A 17,880-nucleotide genomic window follows, 5' to 3' on the forward strand; every position below is an offset into this window, starting at 1 on the left:
TAAGGCACCTTTCTTCCTCTCGTTTTATTCCTTCTCCCTTTACCTGAAGGCGGGAGGGGGGGGAGGGGGGGTGCTCGAAAAGGAATACCAAGACCAGGAAGGAGGTGACATGCCCTTTACCGCTTGGTGCAGTCAGTGCGCGGATCGCTGTCAGACGCGGACGAGGTAAAGGAGCCGGAATGGTGCATTTAAATAGTTCTTCTTAACGCGGAGGAAGCCTGTCCCGGTTTCCAATCAGTTTTTGGATTATTTCCCGTGGGGTACTAACGACATTACATGCCCGATCGCGGAGCCAGAGCGACGGGGGGAATGCAGAAGAGCGGGTGTTTGGCTGCAGGTGGATGGCCAACCTGACGGTCCCATCCGCCGCGTCGCTCCCGCTCATCCAGAGCTGTTTGGACAAACTGAAAGCAGAGAAAACCAGGTCAAGACACACACACAAAACCCGAGCCATGCTTCCAGGGGTCGGCGTGTTCGGCACCAGCCTGACCACCAGGGTGATCATCCCGCTGCTGAAGAACGAGGGCTTCGCCGTCAAAGCGCTGTGGGGCCGCACGCAGGAGGAGGCGGAGGAGCTGGCCAAGGAGATGAACGTTCCGTTTTACACCAACCGGATCGACGACGTGCTGCTGCATCAGGATGTGGATCTGGTTTGCATCAACCTGCCACCGCCTCTGACGCGGCAGATCGCAGTCAAAACGCTGGGTGAGTCCGGCAGCTGAGGGATGGATGCTGCGGCCCTGGTGTGGTGTGGTGGGGTGGAGTGGGGGTGTGGTGGGGCCGGGGTGGGTGCTTTAACGGTGCTTGGAGCTGACAGCCAGTCGCATGGCAACTTTGTGGGTTTATTGTCCTGCAGTGGAGCAGACTTGAAGTCCAGTGAGTCTGGAGTTTAGGTCATAGGTGCATGGAGCTGGAGGTTGGGGCAGGTTGATGCCATGAGCTTCTTTTAAGCAGATTTTGTTAAAGCTCCCGTTGTCAACCCTACACTGTTGTCGACATCGAGGTATTTGTTTTACAATATCGTGATATTTGATTTCCTCCATATCGCCCAGCTCTACCTGGACTCTTCTTCAGGTGCAGCAGTGTGTCGAATAGAGGCAACAATGTCCCTGAGACTTTATTGTGATTTATAAAGTCATCCTGCTGCTTTTTTAGATATGTTTAGTTATTGATGGTATACTTTGCACACTGGGAAAAGTGAAAGTCGGTAAAAGTTGGTCACTATTGTTGGTCTCTAGCCAACTGATATTTAGGCACCTGCCATCTCCTTCTTTATTACATAGATGGATGGATAGATAGATAGATGGATAGTTAGATAGATAGATAGATAGATATTGATCCCAACAAAATGGGAAATTATAGTTTTGAAGCAGCAAAATCTGTCACACAACACAGATTATAAATGTAAAGGAAGTACAAGGATACATACATACATACAATATACATGAAATAACAATAGGAATAAAATACAAGAACAAATATTTGAATATATACAAGTTGAGAATACAAAAATGTGAAACTGCTTAAATAGTATGATAAAATCTAAATAGACCAATTGTGCAGGTTGCACTTAGTGCAGTATTGTGGTGTCTCAGAGCATTAGTTGTCGTTTTTGTCTTGCTGTAATTGCCCACAGGGGACAAAATGAAGTTGAATTTATAATTCCCTCCCTTGAGCACAGGATTTAAATATTGTGACCTTCTCTGACAGGATATGCTACAGTTTCTCTCCCAGCACATCAAAGATGTCCTGAGTGGGATGCTAATGTATTTAAAGAGGCCTGATCGTCTGGATGTGGGTGGGGGGGACTCCCCGTGAAACAAAGCCTGTGGTTAGATGCTAAACTTGACCTGTGTTTGTGAAACTGGCAGCCACAGAAGAAGCCTGAATGCAAGAAAAGAGAGACGCACAAAGAGAGGTTGTTCTAGTTTAAATCTGGAGCAACGCAGCTTATTTTGGAGATCCCGTTCGGGAGCTGTGGAGCCGCTGTGAAAGAACGGAGGCGAGGACTTTATTTACCCGTCAGTTTGGCAGCAGAGCTCAGCTGGCAGTGAGCTTGAAGAGGTCAGGTTTGTGGCTGAAAAACAAATGGGTCTGAAGAGACTCAGCACCCAGGGAGTACATAACTAGGTGAAACACATTGGATCTCAGCTACAAACCAGTTTGCTGGGGGAGGACAGCAGTGTTGCAAGTAGTGATGATTTTCATTATTGATTCATCTGTGATTTTTTACAATCAACACATTTAATAAACACATTTCCCAGAGCCCAGCTGTCCGAGAACCAGTCAACGGAGCCACTGTAGTTCTGGAGCTTTCAATCATAACACACGATTTTCGTCACTAGATAGAAAAACGATTGGGAACTTTATCTTCAGTCTAGGCTTTTGATTGCGGTTCTTCATTTTTTTTTAAGATGATGTTTTGGGGCATTTTGGCCTTTATTTTGACAGGACAGCTGAAGAAGTGAAAAGGGAGAGAGAGGAGGGAATGACATGCGGCCAAGGGTCGAGGAGTAAACCTCTATATATGGGCGCCCAATCTACCAACTGGCTCTCCAGGCGCCCCTTAATTCTGGTTCTTATTGATTTTCAATTCTTTGAGAGGGGGTGTTGAATCGGGTCACATGCTTATTTCACAGATTTTATTTGTGATCAATGGTGATTTACAGTTTTACTGGGCATTTTCAGCCACATGTTAGAGCGCTGCTCACTGTGCTCCATGTGCTACGGGGACCAAATGTTGCTCCTGTTAAATTTGAAACCAACGATCAGATTCGGAACCAAATTTGCCAAATGATTCCAAACGATTCCAATCGTAATTTTTTTAATGATTCCAAATGGAACCGGTTTTTGAAGGCCAATCTTACTGCAACCCCATGACTACTTGGCAAACCCCGTCTTCTGGTGAAGCCCATGTGAGATGATTTAAAGCACCACTAAATGGACCTTGTAGACTTCAGTTAAAAGCTCTTTTGTCAACTGCAGTTTCCAAAGTGAAGACCAAACTTTGAATCTCAATAATAGATTCATATTACAGCCTCAGCATCTGTATTGCAACATATACCTTAAAAATCTATAAACCTGAATATAAGAAACCAAATATTACAAAAAAATAAATGTGTACAAAACCAATCACCACGGGTGGCCCTAAGCATCGGACGGAGCCACGGTGCCTCTGCAAAATAGCCTCTGGAAGGAACTTATTTTGGTTGAACGTACGTACGTTCAAAAGTAGTTTTAGTCGTGTGAGAGTAAACTTCGATTGGACAGATAGTCTACCCTGGATTTACCCCGTGGAGACCTAAGGAGCAGCTAACCGTAGTCCTCAGAAATCCATCACAAAGAAAGTGGAAGGCAATGGACGTCCAGCCGAAAAGAGAGACATCCGTCGGAATCTCAGCGGCACCGGAGCAATCCTGGAAACCGAATGTGGGGAATATATACTACTACCAAAGCAATGCTCCTACTGTCAGTGGCCATCAGAGTGCCTGCATAGCACCATCTCTGAAGTGTGTGAGGGACGGAGATGGAGAGGGACTCTTATGGAATAGGTCTTGTGACTGGACTCGGCTGACCTTAGCTGAATGTCATGGATGGTCATCCGACTTCTCGATGCGTAGCACGGCATGTTTTTGAATTTCTTAAATGTTATTACTGGTATTAAGCATGCAGAGTTTGATTTAAAAGAGCCACATCCATCTGCAGGCGTAACTATTAGGGCTGTGCAATCAATCAACATTTTAGTCGTGATTACGCTTCCTGATCCTAACTATCACAAAAACAGAGAAATTGAGAAAAAACGTTATTGTCTTGTGGTCTGAACGTTCATAGGGAAAAGTATGAAGGGAAAGTTCATAGTTCAAGGTCTTTTCACTGTTGATTTGTTGTTGAACACGCTGTGTTTTTAGATTCAATAATTACAACATCTTTTCAAAAGTCGTTAATCATGCTAAATAATAGAGTAATCTTGTTAAAAAATGGTGATTTCAATATTGACCAAAATATTAGTGAGTAGGATTTTTCCCATAATAGAGCAGCACTACTGACTAGTTGAATTGGGTGTGTTTCTGAAGGGTTTCCGCATATTGCCGTGGTGTCCATAAAGTAGCCTGTGACTCCCAATGTAAACGTGCAACTTCGGCCTCGGCATCCCCGCGGTGAGATAAGACCTCTGTGGCTCCACTACTCTGACACTGCTGCTACTGTTTGCTGATTGGCTTCAGTACATTCTGCGGAGCTGAGAGGAGGGACAGGCCCTGGAGTACAGTAGACGGTGTTTGTTTATACCGTGACCACGCTAATGTCAATATATACACCCGCTAAACCATACTGCAGACACACACTTTACTGTTGAGGAAAGAAATCTCTTTCCTAATCCCGTCAGTATGCATGCAGGGTTTTCTTGAACATTATAAGGTTTAATGTGTACGTTCAAAAGTAGTTATAGCCGTGCAACAGAAAACTCAGATTGGATTTACCCTGCTGAGACCTGAGGAGCATCTAACCATAGTCCTCATATATCCACTAGAGTTTAAAATGCCAACGCAAAGGCGGATTTCCAGCCAAACATGAGTGAAATCCAGGCGGAATTTCCATCGGCAACGGAGCAATCCCGGAAGTGTAACGACAACGATATACACTAGTCTCTACCTAAGCCGAGTGAATCAGTCCTGAGGATCAAAACGAACTAAAAGACTTCTCTCAGATCTGATGATTGTAGTCGGTCCCCAGTGGACTTCTTTAGCAGGTTTTGTCTTTATTCATTATCTTCTCAAACGTTTTAGACACAGATATGATAATAATAATGGTCCAAAATAATGTGAAATTACATATTTCATTCATTGGAAATATTTACTGTAAGTACCTACGTTTTCTACAAACCTCGGGAAGTGGGCACGTGTCAATGCTTGTAAAGACCAATTGTAACCCTGTTTGAAAGTTGCACAAGCCAGCTGATCCTGAGTCAGAATCACTAATCATGTTCCAGTGAACTTGACTCAACCTGCAGACCAGCCGCCGCGAACCAGTCAGCGAGCGTTCTGTCTCTCCTTCCTCTCAGCTCATTTCCTCACAGCTCCATTGTGCGAGCGCCCACTTGTTCCTTTCCCAACCTCCTCTCCCCCCCCCAGCCAAGTCTGCATCCAATCCTAATTATGTTCTGGTGGATTACAAACATAAAAACTGTATTTGCATATTCTGTTCAACCCGGTTTCAATCATCCTACAAGAAGTCAAAAATGGAGTCCACTGTGTACTTTACTGGCTGATATTGTTGTCGGTATTTATAATATGTTAACTAATCATTTCTGAATATTTTTCAATATGGATTGACCTGTTTATTTTTGATAAATCTATTTATTGTTCTACCTATAAAGTGAAAAATGCTGCTCAAGTTGCCATCTTTATCAGATTAACAGAAAACTCCAAGTTCATTTTTAATGATATAAAACTGAGGAAAGCATCAAATCATCACATTGTAGAAGCTGAAATCAGAGAAAGTTTGACATTTCTGCTTAGCCTAATTGACCTAAATGACCTAAATGACCTAAATGACCTAAATGATAGCTTAAATGACCTTAAAGCATTAGTGCGTTACTGTTTTTTATTAATGAACGTCCGTTAGATTCAAGCCATTGCTAAATGAGTTGCTACAAAGTTATTTAAGACTATCAGCCACACACAGCTCTCTCTGTGTTTCTCACTTTGAATATGTTCAGAATATTGTGATTGCGCAGAAACTCAATTAAATGAAAATATCACCTTTTTTAAATTTTTTAACTCTGTGTCCTTCTTGTAACTGTGCGGAGGAGATGTGGGGGTGGTGCGCGGTCACGGAAGGCTTGTATCATGTGGACATGCCGACATGTTTTGTTCTCATTACTTAGAAATCCTCCCGGGGAAGACAGAAACTATGCTCTGTAGCTTCAACAACTCAGCGATTCAGTGGTATAAAGATATCTGTTCCCTCCTGAGGCTATTTTTCAGCGGCACCGTTGCACCGTCCGGCCAGGACGATTGTGATTGGTGTAAAGAAATGCCAGTAAACCAGAGCATGTTTTTCTCCCATCCCAGAATGCTGTGTGGACTAGCCAGACCCTCCTTTCCAGCGCTAGGGAGGAAGGTCTGGCAATGCAAGACTACTTTGGGGCTAGCTGTTTTTCAGTTTATCTAACAGTTGGGAAGCAAGACACTTTGCTGGGTCTTGATGGGCTGCAGCATTTATTCATGGACAGACTGAAACCATGCATTCACTACCACAACGTTACCGTTAAGTAGTTCTCTGCTCCGATCGTAAACTCCTGTCTGCTCTGATCCGCCATCTTTCTCTAGCTGGCTCGGCCACACACTCACTACGTACACACTACGCATTGAGCTATTTGTTAAAGGAGCCACGCTACTCTTACAGAAATCTTTTGTGAGAACAAGTGGATTGCACTTAAATCTGTCCTTGGCCATTTTTCGCACAGTATTACTGCTAGCCATGAACTTGCTGTTTTAAAAGTTTTTTTTTTTTTCATCAGTCCTTATTCATATATGTCACGTTAAGCCCACAGGGCCAGGTGTTTCCGACCCTGTTGTGGGTTAGATAGTGTAGCAAAGACAAACCAAACAATGTTTTTTTTTTTTTTTTATCGCAGCTTTTGATATTTTACTGTCTTATTCTTTTATAGCGCAATGTCAGTTTGAATTAGATTAATCAAAAAGAACTAGCAAAGACGTTTGCCAATACCTTTGAAATACCAAACATACAGTATATGTGTCATTGTATTTAAATGCGTTCCTTTAAGGGTTCCACTTCTGAAAAGATAAATAAACCAGTATAAAGTGAAATAAGCATTGTCAGAAAGCTGAAAACAGGGCTGTTAGTCTGAGCTCATGAATATTTAAATTGTTGATGTTTTAGAGATACATGCTTTTCACAGGACAACAACAATGTTACATGCTTGTAACTGCATACCCTCTCAATAACAGTGTTATAAAAGTCAAAAACAACCATTGTTTACAAAGTAGACACATAAGAAATTAAAGCCATCTAAATAAGTGGCAGGTGAAATGGCCAGGGAAATTATTCCCATAAACTTCAGTATGTATTACATCACCACAATGCCTCCAGGAAAGTCTCACGCACTGAGAGTGAGAATGCAAAACTAACTTCCTCCTCTGTCAGGGTGTGTGAGCTGATAGTAATCGGCCCGTGGCTGGCTTATTGCTTACCCCATGAGCTAAGTTAATAAGTGTGATCAGACTTTTTGAACACAGGAATGTGAACTCTGGCTCTAAAAACAGTTTGGTGTTATTTTCTGTCTTTAAGGGTTCATACAATGCTCATTTTATGGTTCATAGTTTTTGTGGGTTTTTACTAGAACAATTTGAAATGCTACAACACCAAAGATTCTTTTGTACCCTTTTAAAATAAATTGAATGATAATGTTTTCCTGTAAATTGTTTCAGTGGTTCATCAACTCGTAACAGGGTGAACTTCTGCATTCGCGGCTCTCTGTTGGCTCTAACCGCGCTATGCAAGTTTGCCAGATCGCGTGGAGATCTTTAGTTCCAATCAGACAATTCCGCTTCCAACCTGTAGGGGGACCAAAGAGGAAAAGTTATTTGGTGTTGCTTTAATGTTAAAAAAAAGACACTTTATTTTTCTCATACTGTCTGTCTGAATAGACTTCACCTTTATTCACCCTCCGTCTAAATTGCTCTGTTTTAGTGCCTGCCTTTCTAAGCCCCCCCTCCTGAAAAAACACCCGGTCTGCTCTAATTGGTCAGCATTTCCCGGTCTTCCCATCTGTGCTGTCAGATTTCTGCACTGTCATTGCAGCCGGGAATGACTGTAACGCCACTGTAGCATCACTTTCCACCTATATATACATATACACTTGCATATACACTTGACATCACAACTGTACAGAAGTCCTGACGGCTCGTTTGAAGGCACCGTTTTTTTAATACGGGCTGTGTACATTTCCCAGTGAAATGAGCATTTTTATACTTTCACAGTATTTGTATAGTACCTCAACCTGATTTATTATTTAAAAAAAGACACAGATTGGGAGCTCAGATAGCTCAGTTGGTAGAGCTGGCACATATACAGAGGTTTACTCCTCGATGCAGCGGGCCCATGTTTGATTCTGACCTGCGACCCAATTAGATTTCTATTTTGAAAGTGAAATGCAAATGTCTCAGGTAATTTGGAATGTCCTTGTATTTGTACTATACCAACAACTCTAACAGAAAAGGTAACTTAAAAATCATCGCCCATAATATCAGTGGATCAAAATGTGTTATTTGGCTTGTCTCCAGACCATACCTATTGGTACTGAGCTCTTCCAGGCAGTAATGTTGTTTGACACAGAGGGGGGGAATCTGGTCGGCCACTCCTGCCCCCCATCACCAGAGTCAGAAGGGGATATGTAGTTGGTTTATAAGTGTCATGGAGGGAGTATTGAGCAGGCCTACTGGGTAGAAACCCACAGGCTCTGGATCAGAACGTCTGAATGAATGACTGTCAACATTTCTTGTTGGAGAGTCAATTAAATGACTTCAAAGAGCAAGCAGGCAAAACAAGATGTAGAATAGAGACGTAAAATGAGACCTAAAAAAGAGATGTCAAATGACTAAAGTAAGTTTAGATTGCTAAAGAGCCGTTAACCACTAAAACTTGATGCTGAACTACTGAAAGAGTGTACAATGACTAAAGAAAGGTAAAAAAATGAGCAAAGGAGATGTTGCTTAAACTGACTCCACAGGTTGTTCAGCTTTGACCAGAGTAGGCTCGTCCCCCCATCCATCAAACCAGTTAGTCTTGTTGGGCCGCATCTCTCCTTCCATACTTCCTTTTCTTACACACGTCTTTCTCACTACTATGGCATTCCTGAGGAGTCTGATGTCAAATCAGGCTTTCGTGGTGTGTTGGGAAGGCAGGGAACCTCACGAACACACACACACACACACACACACACACAAAGACAGACTTGTGTGAGGCTGAAGGATTGAAGGAAAGTAGGATTTCTTAGACCAGAGGATTTTGAAGGATGAAGGATTCTTTGGTCTGTTTTTTTTTTCAGATCCATTCGAATATATTAGCATTTCCAACATACTGCAGCCTGAAGAATTCACACACCGTGTGTGTCAGAGCCTTAAGATACATTTTAGTATGGCCGATTGTAAGTTTCCCGTAGAATTAGTTATTAACTGTATTTAATGTCGCTTGAAGTAAGAGATCTTTAATGCATCAGATCTGTTGTTTATTCATGGTATCAAGGCTTGTAAAAATAAAAACAAAACGGGAAGGCTGGTGCCCCGTTTTTTGTCTTTTAAGCATAGAGTACAGATTATGTTTTTTGGCATCACTCTAATGTCTGTAAAAAGATATTCAAAGTATCCAGCTTTAATGTTACAACAAGTGGACAGATAAGAACTTACAATACAGAAAGAATGCTTTCTAGAACATAAATAAACTTCAGATCCATCTTATATCTTTAGACAGAGCTTTCAACCACACCTTGTGGTCTTCCTCGGCTGATGAAGTTTGCTTTGTCTGCTGAGGAAGATCATGTGATATGTCTGAAAGTTCTGGGCTGTAACTAATATTTCCTTTTCCAACTAATCAGGGGATTAATTTCTCAATTAACATTTGATCTATTGAATCTTAGAAAATGATTGATGGCCAATACTAAAAATAATAAGTTTAGTAGCACTTAAAGCTGCAGTAGGGAGTTCTGAGAAAACGTGGACTTAGCCGAAAAATTTGAACAAGCACACCTAACAGGTCCCTCCCCCTTGCTCTCTGCTGCGCTACTCCTGCTGTGTGTGAGTGGGGCAGCAGCTCTTCTGCCGACCACATGCTGAGAGGCAATCTTAGAGCTGAACTGAAAACGTTACACAAGCAAGAGTTTCATTTGCACTTTCTGTCCCTTTGTGCAGTTTAGGTTTGGCAGTGGGAGGAGGAAGTGGTGGGAGAAATGGCCCGCAGCACGGTGTGACCTCTGGAGGGTTTAACAGTGATGAGCAACAGGCATGGAAGTGTATCTTTTTATAGCAGTTCACCACACTTCATGACGCTAATGTAAAATCCCCTTCATCACATTGCTCCGTTACTTGTCATTTTGGAAAATAAAACAAATTCTGTCATCACATGAAGGAGATAGGTAACCACATCCACTCCCAGTGAAATCCAAAGAGCTGCTGAAAGGCTTCCCCAAACCTTTTAAGAGTATGTCCAATGTGTGTGTGATCTCTCTCTCTCTCATGTCAGTGATAGAAACTATCAGGTATCAGGTCTGAGCCCCTCGCCCCTACCCACCCGGACTGTGCTGCCGTCTAAGTATAGCATCTAATACTCTGCTCTCATAGTATTTTGGAGCAAAGTAGATGGGCAGTTTGGGTAATTTCAGCCTGCATTACTTCATACGAGATCCATATCCTCTATATTGATATACAATAGGTAATTTCTTATCTCAATGACGATATGTATCCCGATGTAATGTAATTCGATAGATAAATATATTAATCTAGTGTAGATGAAGTAACCAACGTTGTAATGCATGTTTTTGTATACTCCAGTGTAAATTACATATTTGACAAATGAAAGTTCATGAGTACTTTCTCATTTTATTAATAACTTTAGGGCAAAATGAAAACAACATGAGATCAGAATGTAAAGAGTCATCCAAATGACGTAAACATTGCCGTATCCCAGTTAGGCCGCTGGTTTTTCGACATTGCGATTGAAAGGATTTAGAAAAATATGCACAATAAATACATATTGTTTTGACCACATACATATTGCGCAGACCCACTTTATAAAGTTTCACATTTTCTCTTAAAGATAACAGCTAAAAATTCCCCTAAATAGTAAGTGGAGACCAAAACAAAGCTAAAATGCGCTTGGATGTTGGCTTTACATTTGACAATGAGCAGATAGAAACAGGACTTTGAATGCTAATGCAGTCTGCTGGATGTGTAAAATATAAAAAACTGTTTGCTGACACTTTCACCATAAAACCTTTATAAACGTTCTGCATTGAAAATGTTACTTAAGTAAAAGTATGTTACTTAAGTCAAAGTATGTAAGTGTCATCAGGAAAATGTAATTAAAGTAGGATTCAATGCAGAAAAACCCTCACATTTTAGAAAACTGGAAACGATCCTACCAGCTGTGTGTTTAATGGGCTGATCATCCCGCTGGACTTGTAGGCCCTTATACTCTTGGCTAGTTTCATTTAGAATAAAACAACAGATTTTAAGATTTAAAGTAACTAATACTGTCAGATGAATAGTGGAGTAAAAAGTAGAAATGTAGCGGAGTAGAAGTAGAAAGTGACAAGAAAAGAAAAGACTCAAGTAAAGTACAAGTACCTCAACATTTGTAGGTACAGTACTTGAGTAAGTGTTCTCAGTTACATTCCACCTGTTTTTTTTGGTTGGTTGTGCTGTCCCCAATTGTCCAAAAAATGGATTGATACAAGGTTAAAGTACTACCAGATTTAGTTAAGGTGCCTAATAGTGTTCCCCAGTTGTTACCAGCTCCCTGTCTGTGTTCTAAAACTTAACCTGAATTCTTTTGGGTAGCTGGAACACAATCAGGGAGCGTATCTTCAAGTTGCCTCAAGTGTTGCTGTAGCCCAATAGTATACCGTATGACCCAGGTTACTTGGTTATATCACACAACAGACAACAAGAATTTAGTGAAAGTAGTGCCAGTATTAATTAGATGAAGCTGAGAAAATGGATTAAGATGTCAAATGCTATGAGGTTGATGAATGGCTGGGCTTTCTCACTAGGAGCTTATCTTGACAGCTGGGCCGTCATGGAAACTTTAAATTTGGTTATCATGACACCCAGTATTTTACCTCCGGTGATGAACTGTCTCATGTCCACATTGGGTGGAAAGCAAGTGCTTAGCAAATTCTAGGTGTTATAGGTTTTGGTCTTATTGGGATGAATGTGTGTATTTTTTAACCCTCTTGTTGTCCTCCGGTCAAATTTGACCCATTTTCAAAAGGTTTCTCTATTAGAAATTTGTTTTTTTTCAACCAAATTTTCAACAACAAAAAGCAACCTGGATGGTTCTCTACAACCCTCTTCACAAGTAAAATAAATGATCAGTTCGCTACTTTAATTGAATTTGGGCATTTAATTAATTTTATAACATTTGAAAAAAAGAAGAAGATAAAAACGTTGAAAAAAGTGACAGACATTTCAGAAAAAGCTTCAAAAACATAGCAAAAATCCCACAAAATCGTCAAAAGGTTGACTCAGAAAACCAAAAAGTTGCAGAGTCGAGGGGAAGACAACACAAAACAAATAAACTGAGAGGAAAGTAACTGTAGTGAAAACAGCAGTTAACAGCAGGGAGCAGGATGCCGTGTTCTGAATGATTCACTTACTCTGTAAGTCATTTTATTTCTAACCTTTATGTAAAACTCGGGGCCTATCGAGGGAGACCTTCTTTATTAACTGGGCACAGTATGCATTTCAGCAAACAGACAAAAAAATTTGAATTAAAACCAATGAAAAATGTAAACAATCAGGTAAAGCAGACACAATAAGTAGGCCTGTAACAATTACATAATAACTAATATTCTAATTAATTTACATAATGGCCATTTCTTTGTTCAACTGCAATTAATCACTAACATTAGCTAAGGTAAGTCACTTTAAGCTTAAAGTGCTCATATTATGCTTTTTGGCTTTTTTCCTTTCCTTTATTGTGTTATATATCTTTTTTTGTGCATGTTATAGTTTTACAAAGTGAAAAAGCCCAAAGTCCCCCCACCCAAAAGGGCCTTACCATCTCCAACAGAAAACACTGTTTACCAACTGCTCCAAACAGCTCTATTGTAGTTCAGCCTTTATTTCAGAGACAAACGTACGTCACTTTCTATCACTCATTATAATGCTCACCTAGTTGCTAGCATCACACCCTCATACTCTTCTTCTGACTGGCTAGTAGTCCTTTCCTAGGTACTGTCAGGGCACGCCCTCATACTCTGCTTCTGACTGGCTAGTAGTCCTTACCTAGGTACTGTCAGGGCACGCCCTCATACTCTGCTTCTGACTGGCTAGTAGTCCTTACCTAGGTACTGAGCATGTGAGACCCCCAACAAAGATTGACTAGAAGAGAGAAGCCTCACTCTGTAGCTAAAACAGAGAGCTCAACACACAGGGTGAAAAGAGGAGCTGCATCAATGTGCAGTACAATTTTTTTTTTTTAAATAAACCATGTAAACCTATTCTGGTCCAACCTCTAAAGACAATTATCAGGGCTGCCAACTCTCACGCATTGGCCGTGAGACACACGCATTTGACTGGTTTCACACGCTCACACGCCACACCCCCGATTTCTCAGGCTGAAGTGTCAACCCGGTCGGTCAAATTTATGAAGAATGGAATTATCTATGTTTCTATCTGTTGAGCCACTCGTGATTGACTAGTTGTGCTTTAAGAGACTGTGACGGGGTTCAAGAGCGCTCCCTGTCTGTGGAAGTGTCAAACTGTCGCAATCTGAGAATTTGTTTTTTTTCACGAGCCATCCCAGGTGCATTTCCCCGGCTTCAGGTATGTGCTCTGAGTATCACAGACCCGTCCGTCGCTTTGTGTCCACTCTCTCTGTAAAGATAGAGGTGAGCAGCGCGGCTGGTAGTGTAGCAGCTTCAGTTCATTTTAGTGGACTCGCTCTGCTGTGGGCAGTGACGCGTTGCATCCGTGTAGTCCTCCGATAAAAAGCAGCTTAAAGCCACCTCTAAACTCAGTCTGAGACCAGAGACCCAAATGGGGCTGTGTCTGTCAGATGGTCAGCGTGAGATCACCATCTCAGCGGAGCAATAACATGCACAGCAGACTATATTACAACTCTCCAAAAACCTCGGACAACAGAGATGGGAGGAGTTATATTTTGAATGTTTACAAATGTGCACATGTGAGAGCAGAAATCTGATGAAACACATCTGAGCTTTACTATTCTATATATACTATACTATATATACAATACTGCAACGTCTGGCCACTATTGTGCTTCTCTAACCTCTGTGCATCTCTAAATGAAACTGTAAATAATTAATTTGATGTTTTATAAAATGAACAATAGTCTTTATTTTCCCCAAAAAGTAAATACAGTAAGTGGGGCACAGAGGATGAGGGCCAAACATTACTGAGCATTGGCACAAAGGTTAAAGGATTAGAATTTATGTAAATCAGTGGTTCTCATTCTTTAGAATTTCAGTGGTCTTAGTTGGTCCCTCAACATTAATTTAACTTTGGGTCCCTGGTCCCTACACCAGGGAACCCTGGACCTGTTCACCACAGACCCAGATCTTCTCAGCTGTTGCTGACATATGCTACTGTCTCTTCATGTGGCTCATTATGTTTGGCACATTGTCTGGGTCAGTTCTTATATCATAAGAAATTAATAATGTAAATTATATAAATGCTAAATGCCCTAAAACCTGTTGATACTACAACAATGCAAAGGTTCTTAACCCTACAGTTTGACACATGTCATGTAAGACTTGATTTCTCCATTTTTTTGCACAAAACTCTCCAGAAAGTGCCATTTATTGGTTTACTTTACAAATTTTTTCCTGGGGGGGCATACCCCCAGACCCCCCTAGGGAGAGACCCCATCCCCCCCAAACATAGCAAATCTCAATTTCAACACTGAAGGATACTGATGCTGAAAGAGCCAAATAAATTGCTTTGCGTGCGGCAAAATATGGGTTGGCCCCCCCAAATCTCACTCCAAGATTTTGTGAAAAGTTGGCAGCTCTGAATTATGAACCTGAAAATGAGCAGAATATGAGCACTTTATGGCCTATGAATAAAGATGCAGTTTTAACTTCATAGGCTGTGTATTTGTGTTACTACATTATCTGGGTCACATAACATGATATAAGAAAAGATGTTAGCTGGAATTCATTAAAAACTTTATTTTGTTTCATAAAGTAATACAGTAATGCATGGTTTTAATTTTGACTGAGAGAGACAGTTTAATATTGTTAATTGGAACTATTTCTGAGAAAATGAATTGTACAGATATATTTGCAATTTTTACAGCTCTAACAATGAGATAAATAGTAAGTAATTTATCAAAGCCTTAAATTGACTGATAGCTGGGGGAGAGACCAATTTTAAGTTGCTTTGTGCAGCATTCCATGAACGTGGAGCAGCACAAAAAGTGTGCGCTTATACCAAGTATGAGGGAAAAGGGCACGCAGGCGTCATCATAAATACATGTTCCACCCACCGATGCTCTTATGCAACTGCACTACCAACCGGTGATGAGCTCTTCAACAGCTCGCTCAACTTTTTTTTGAAAAGGGCTAGTAAACCCAAAATGCACACTTTCTGGGTAAAAAAATATGAAATATAATGCTCCTGCTGTTTTCCCATTTTCCAAAAAAGGATAAAAACTATTTTGGACATATATTTGTGGAGCCTCTGGGTGGCCGTTTGTCATGACAGCAGATATTCGGACTTTCTTGACTTGCAGCATGCAAGACTTTTCCCGCCATTTCTAACTCATTGAAAAGCAGTTATTTTTCCCACTTATCAAACACAGATGCCTTAGAATCTACCGACCAATTAAAGTTAGATTCATCCGAGTTAATGTAACCAGGCTTGAGAAGACTTCCTAGAGCAGACAGAAAGGCTCCAATTTCTTCAGTGTGACTTCTTCAGTGTGATGGATTAGGGTCTTTTTGAGTTGAGCTGTGTTTCCGAGCAGGTTTGGAGAAAAAAATGAACAGCAGCCGAAAACGTAGTCAACCAAGAGAATGCCGCAGATAGAGCGTTACGCTGACATTCCCAGGCCTTCTTTCTATGTCCTGCTCCTTTTTTACCACCAGTTTCCCACTGGTTCACGTTTATGTTCTCCTGGACGTCCATTAGCATGCTAATGAGTGTGTGTAGAGTGTGTGTGTGTGTGTGTGTGTGTGTGTGTGTGTGTGTGAATCAGCGTGCAAGAGAGAGGGAAGGGCTCAAGAGCCGGCGAGGAGAAGTGAGAAAGAAAAGCGGAGAGAAAGCTTGTCTTCCTGTGAAATTGCCTTTGTGTGTCAGATGAATGGCTAAATGGAGGAGGCTCTTTCAGCCCGCCGCCACGCTGCGCTGACAAGTGAGCATTCCTGAAGAAATCAGTAGAAAGTAGAAGACCTCCCCATCCCCGCCCCTTCAAAGTGATGCTTTTCTCCTGCATGAACCCATAAGGAACTGCTGTGTGGCGGTGAACTTGGGTTGCAGGCTTTGGATGAGAAATCACATTGTATTATTAAATCCAAGGGCAAGCGAGATGGCAAGCTTTTGATGTGGAATTATTTCCAATAAATAAAAAGGATGGGATTGGACGCAGGTTTTCAATAATAAGTGATTCTGCATTATTACACTTGAGTCTTAATGAGATTTCTTTTCTTTGTTATTAAATTTGAGCAGAGGAAAGACTGCTTTGGGTCCTTGAGACATTTTTTCTTTTCAACTATTCCCTTATATTCAAAGTGGACTGTGGAACGCTGACAGGAAATGAGGGGAGAAAGAGAAAAGATGGCATGTAACAAAAGACCTGAATTGGGGACGTTGGGATTTCATGGACGGGATCTTAAACCTCTAGGCCATCAGGGTCCTCTGCAGAGGTCTTGACATAACAATTCCTTTTCAGTCTAATTTAATTTTGTCCATGACATCTAAACCCGAACCCTAACCCACTTAGATTGCAGTTATCACCAGGGTCAATATGGTTGAAATTTGTTTCAGAAATATAATTATATACAGATACAGGGTGTGATTTGTGAAAATAAAGATACATTTTGTCCCCACCATATTTCATTTTTTTATTTTATTGGTTTATTATTTGATAGGGACCATGCATATTTAGGAACATTGTTGTATAAAAAACACCATGTAAATATGCCAGAATTAGTAAAAATAACTACTTTTCATCTGTAGTCCCCAGGCAGGTGACATAGGATTAACATAAAGACAGCCAGCCGTCATACAGCACTCATTCACTATAAATTAAAAGGTACACATAATTGTGACATACTATATATATATTTTTTGTAAGCAACTGTTTATTTTATTTAGACTCAAACAAGTACATCAATCCGACTAAAAAATCTGCATATTACAGTAAAAAAGGAGAAAATATTAAATAAAATAGGATAAATATTAAAAAAAAAAACTAGATGCGACCTACAACCCACCCACTCCTATATACATACTGTATATACTGTATATTGACAAAACAAACAGATTAAACAAAAATACATTACATACAAAGACATTCTTCAACCATCTCTATATTGCATTCAATTTAACAGTGAAAGTGTACTGTATGGGTGATGAAGTGTGTGACAGTTAAAAGTGTAAAACAGAGTAGTAGAGTTGACCAGAAAGGGGGAAATCCCACACATCCCCCTTGGCAAATTGCACCCCGCAGATAAACTGATTAGTGAAAAATGAAAATGAAACCCAACCTACTGTGACTTGTCTTAGAGAGGTGATGGTCTACCACAAGCCTCCAGAACAGTTTCAGTGCTACTAATCATAGGTCGCTTTCACATGTACCCCGTGTGAAAAGCACAAACAAACCCTGCAGCAATTGGTCAGATAGGTAGCTTAGCAGTCTGAGCTAATGTCTCCTGTAGTCAGGTAGCTTAGCAGTCTGAGCTAATGTCTCCTGTAGTCAGGTAGCTTAGCAGTCTGAGCTAATGTCTCCCTTAGTCAGTCAGCTTAGCAGTCTGAGCTAATGTCTCCTGTAGTCAGGTAGCTTAGCAGTCTGAGCTAATGTCTCCTTTAGTCAGGTAGCTTAGCAGTCTGAGCTAATGTCTCCTTTAGTCAGGTAGCTTAGCAGTCTGAGCTAATGTCTCCGGTTGTCAGGTAGCTT

At 41.0% G+C, this 17,880-nt stretch overlaps 1 protein-coding gene across 1 annotated transcript in view; it reads left to right on the forward strand.

The window, feature by feature from the left end:
• Positions 1-17,880, forward strand: part of si:ch211-276f18.2 (glucose-fructose oxidoreductase domain-containing protein 1) — a 46,001-nt gene continuing 28,121 nt past the window's right edge. The window contains exon 1 of the mRNA XM_034861922.1: positions 1-705. Within this exon, the coding sequence (XP_034717813.1) occupies positions 342-705 (364 nt within the window). The 5' untranslated portion in view covers positions 1-341. The remainder of the gene's footprint in view (positions 706-17,880) is intronic.

Source organism: Etheostoma cragini, chromosome 22, assembly GCF_013103735.1.
Source record: "Etheostoma cragini isolate CJK2018 chromosome 22, CSU_Ecrag_1.0, whole genome shotgun sequence".
NCBI lineage: Eukaryota > Metazoa > Chordata > Actinopteri > Perciformes > Percidae > Etheostoma > Etheostoma cragini.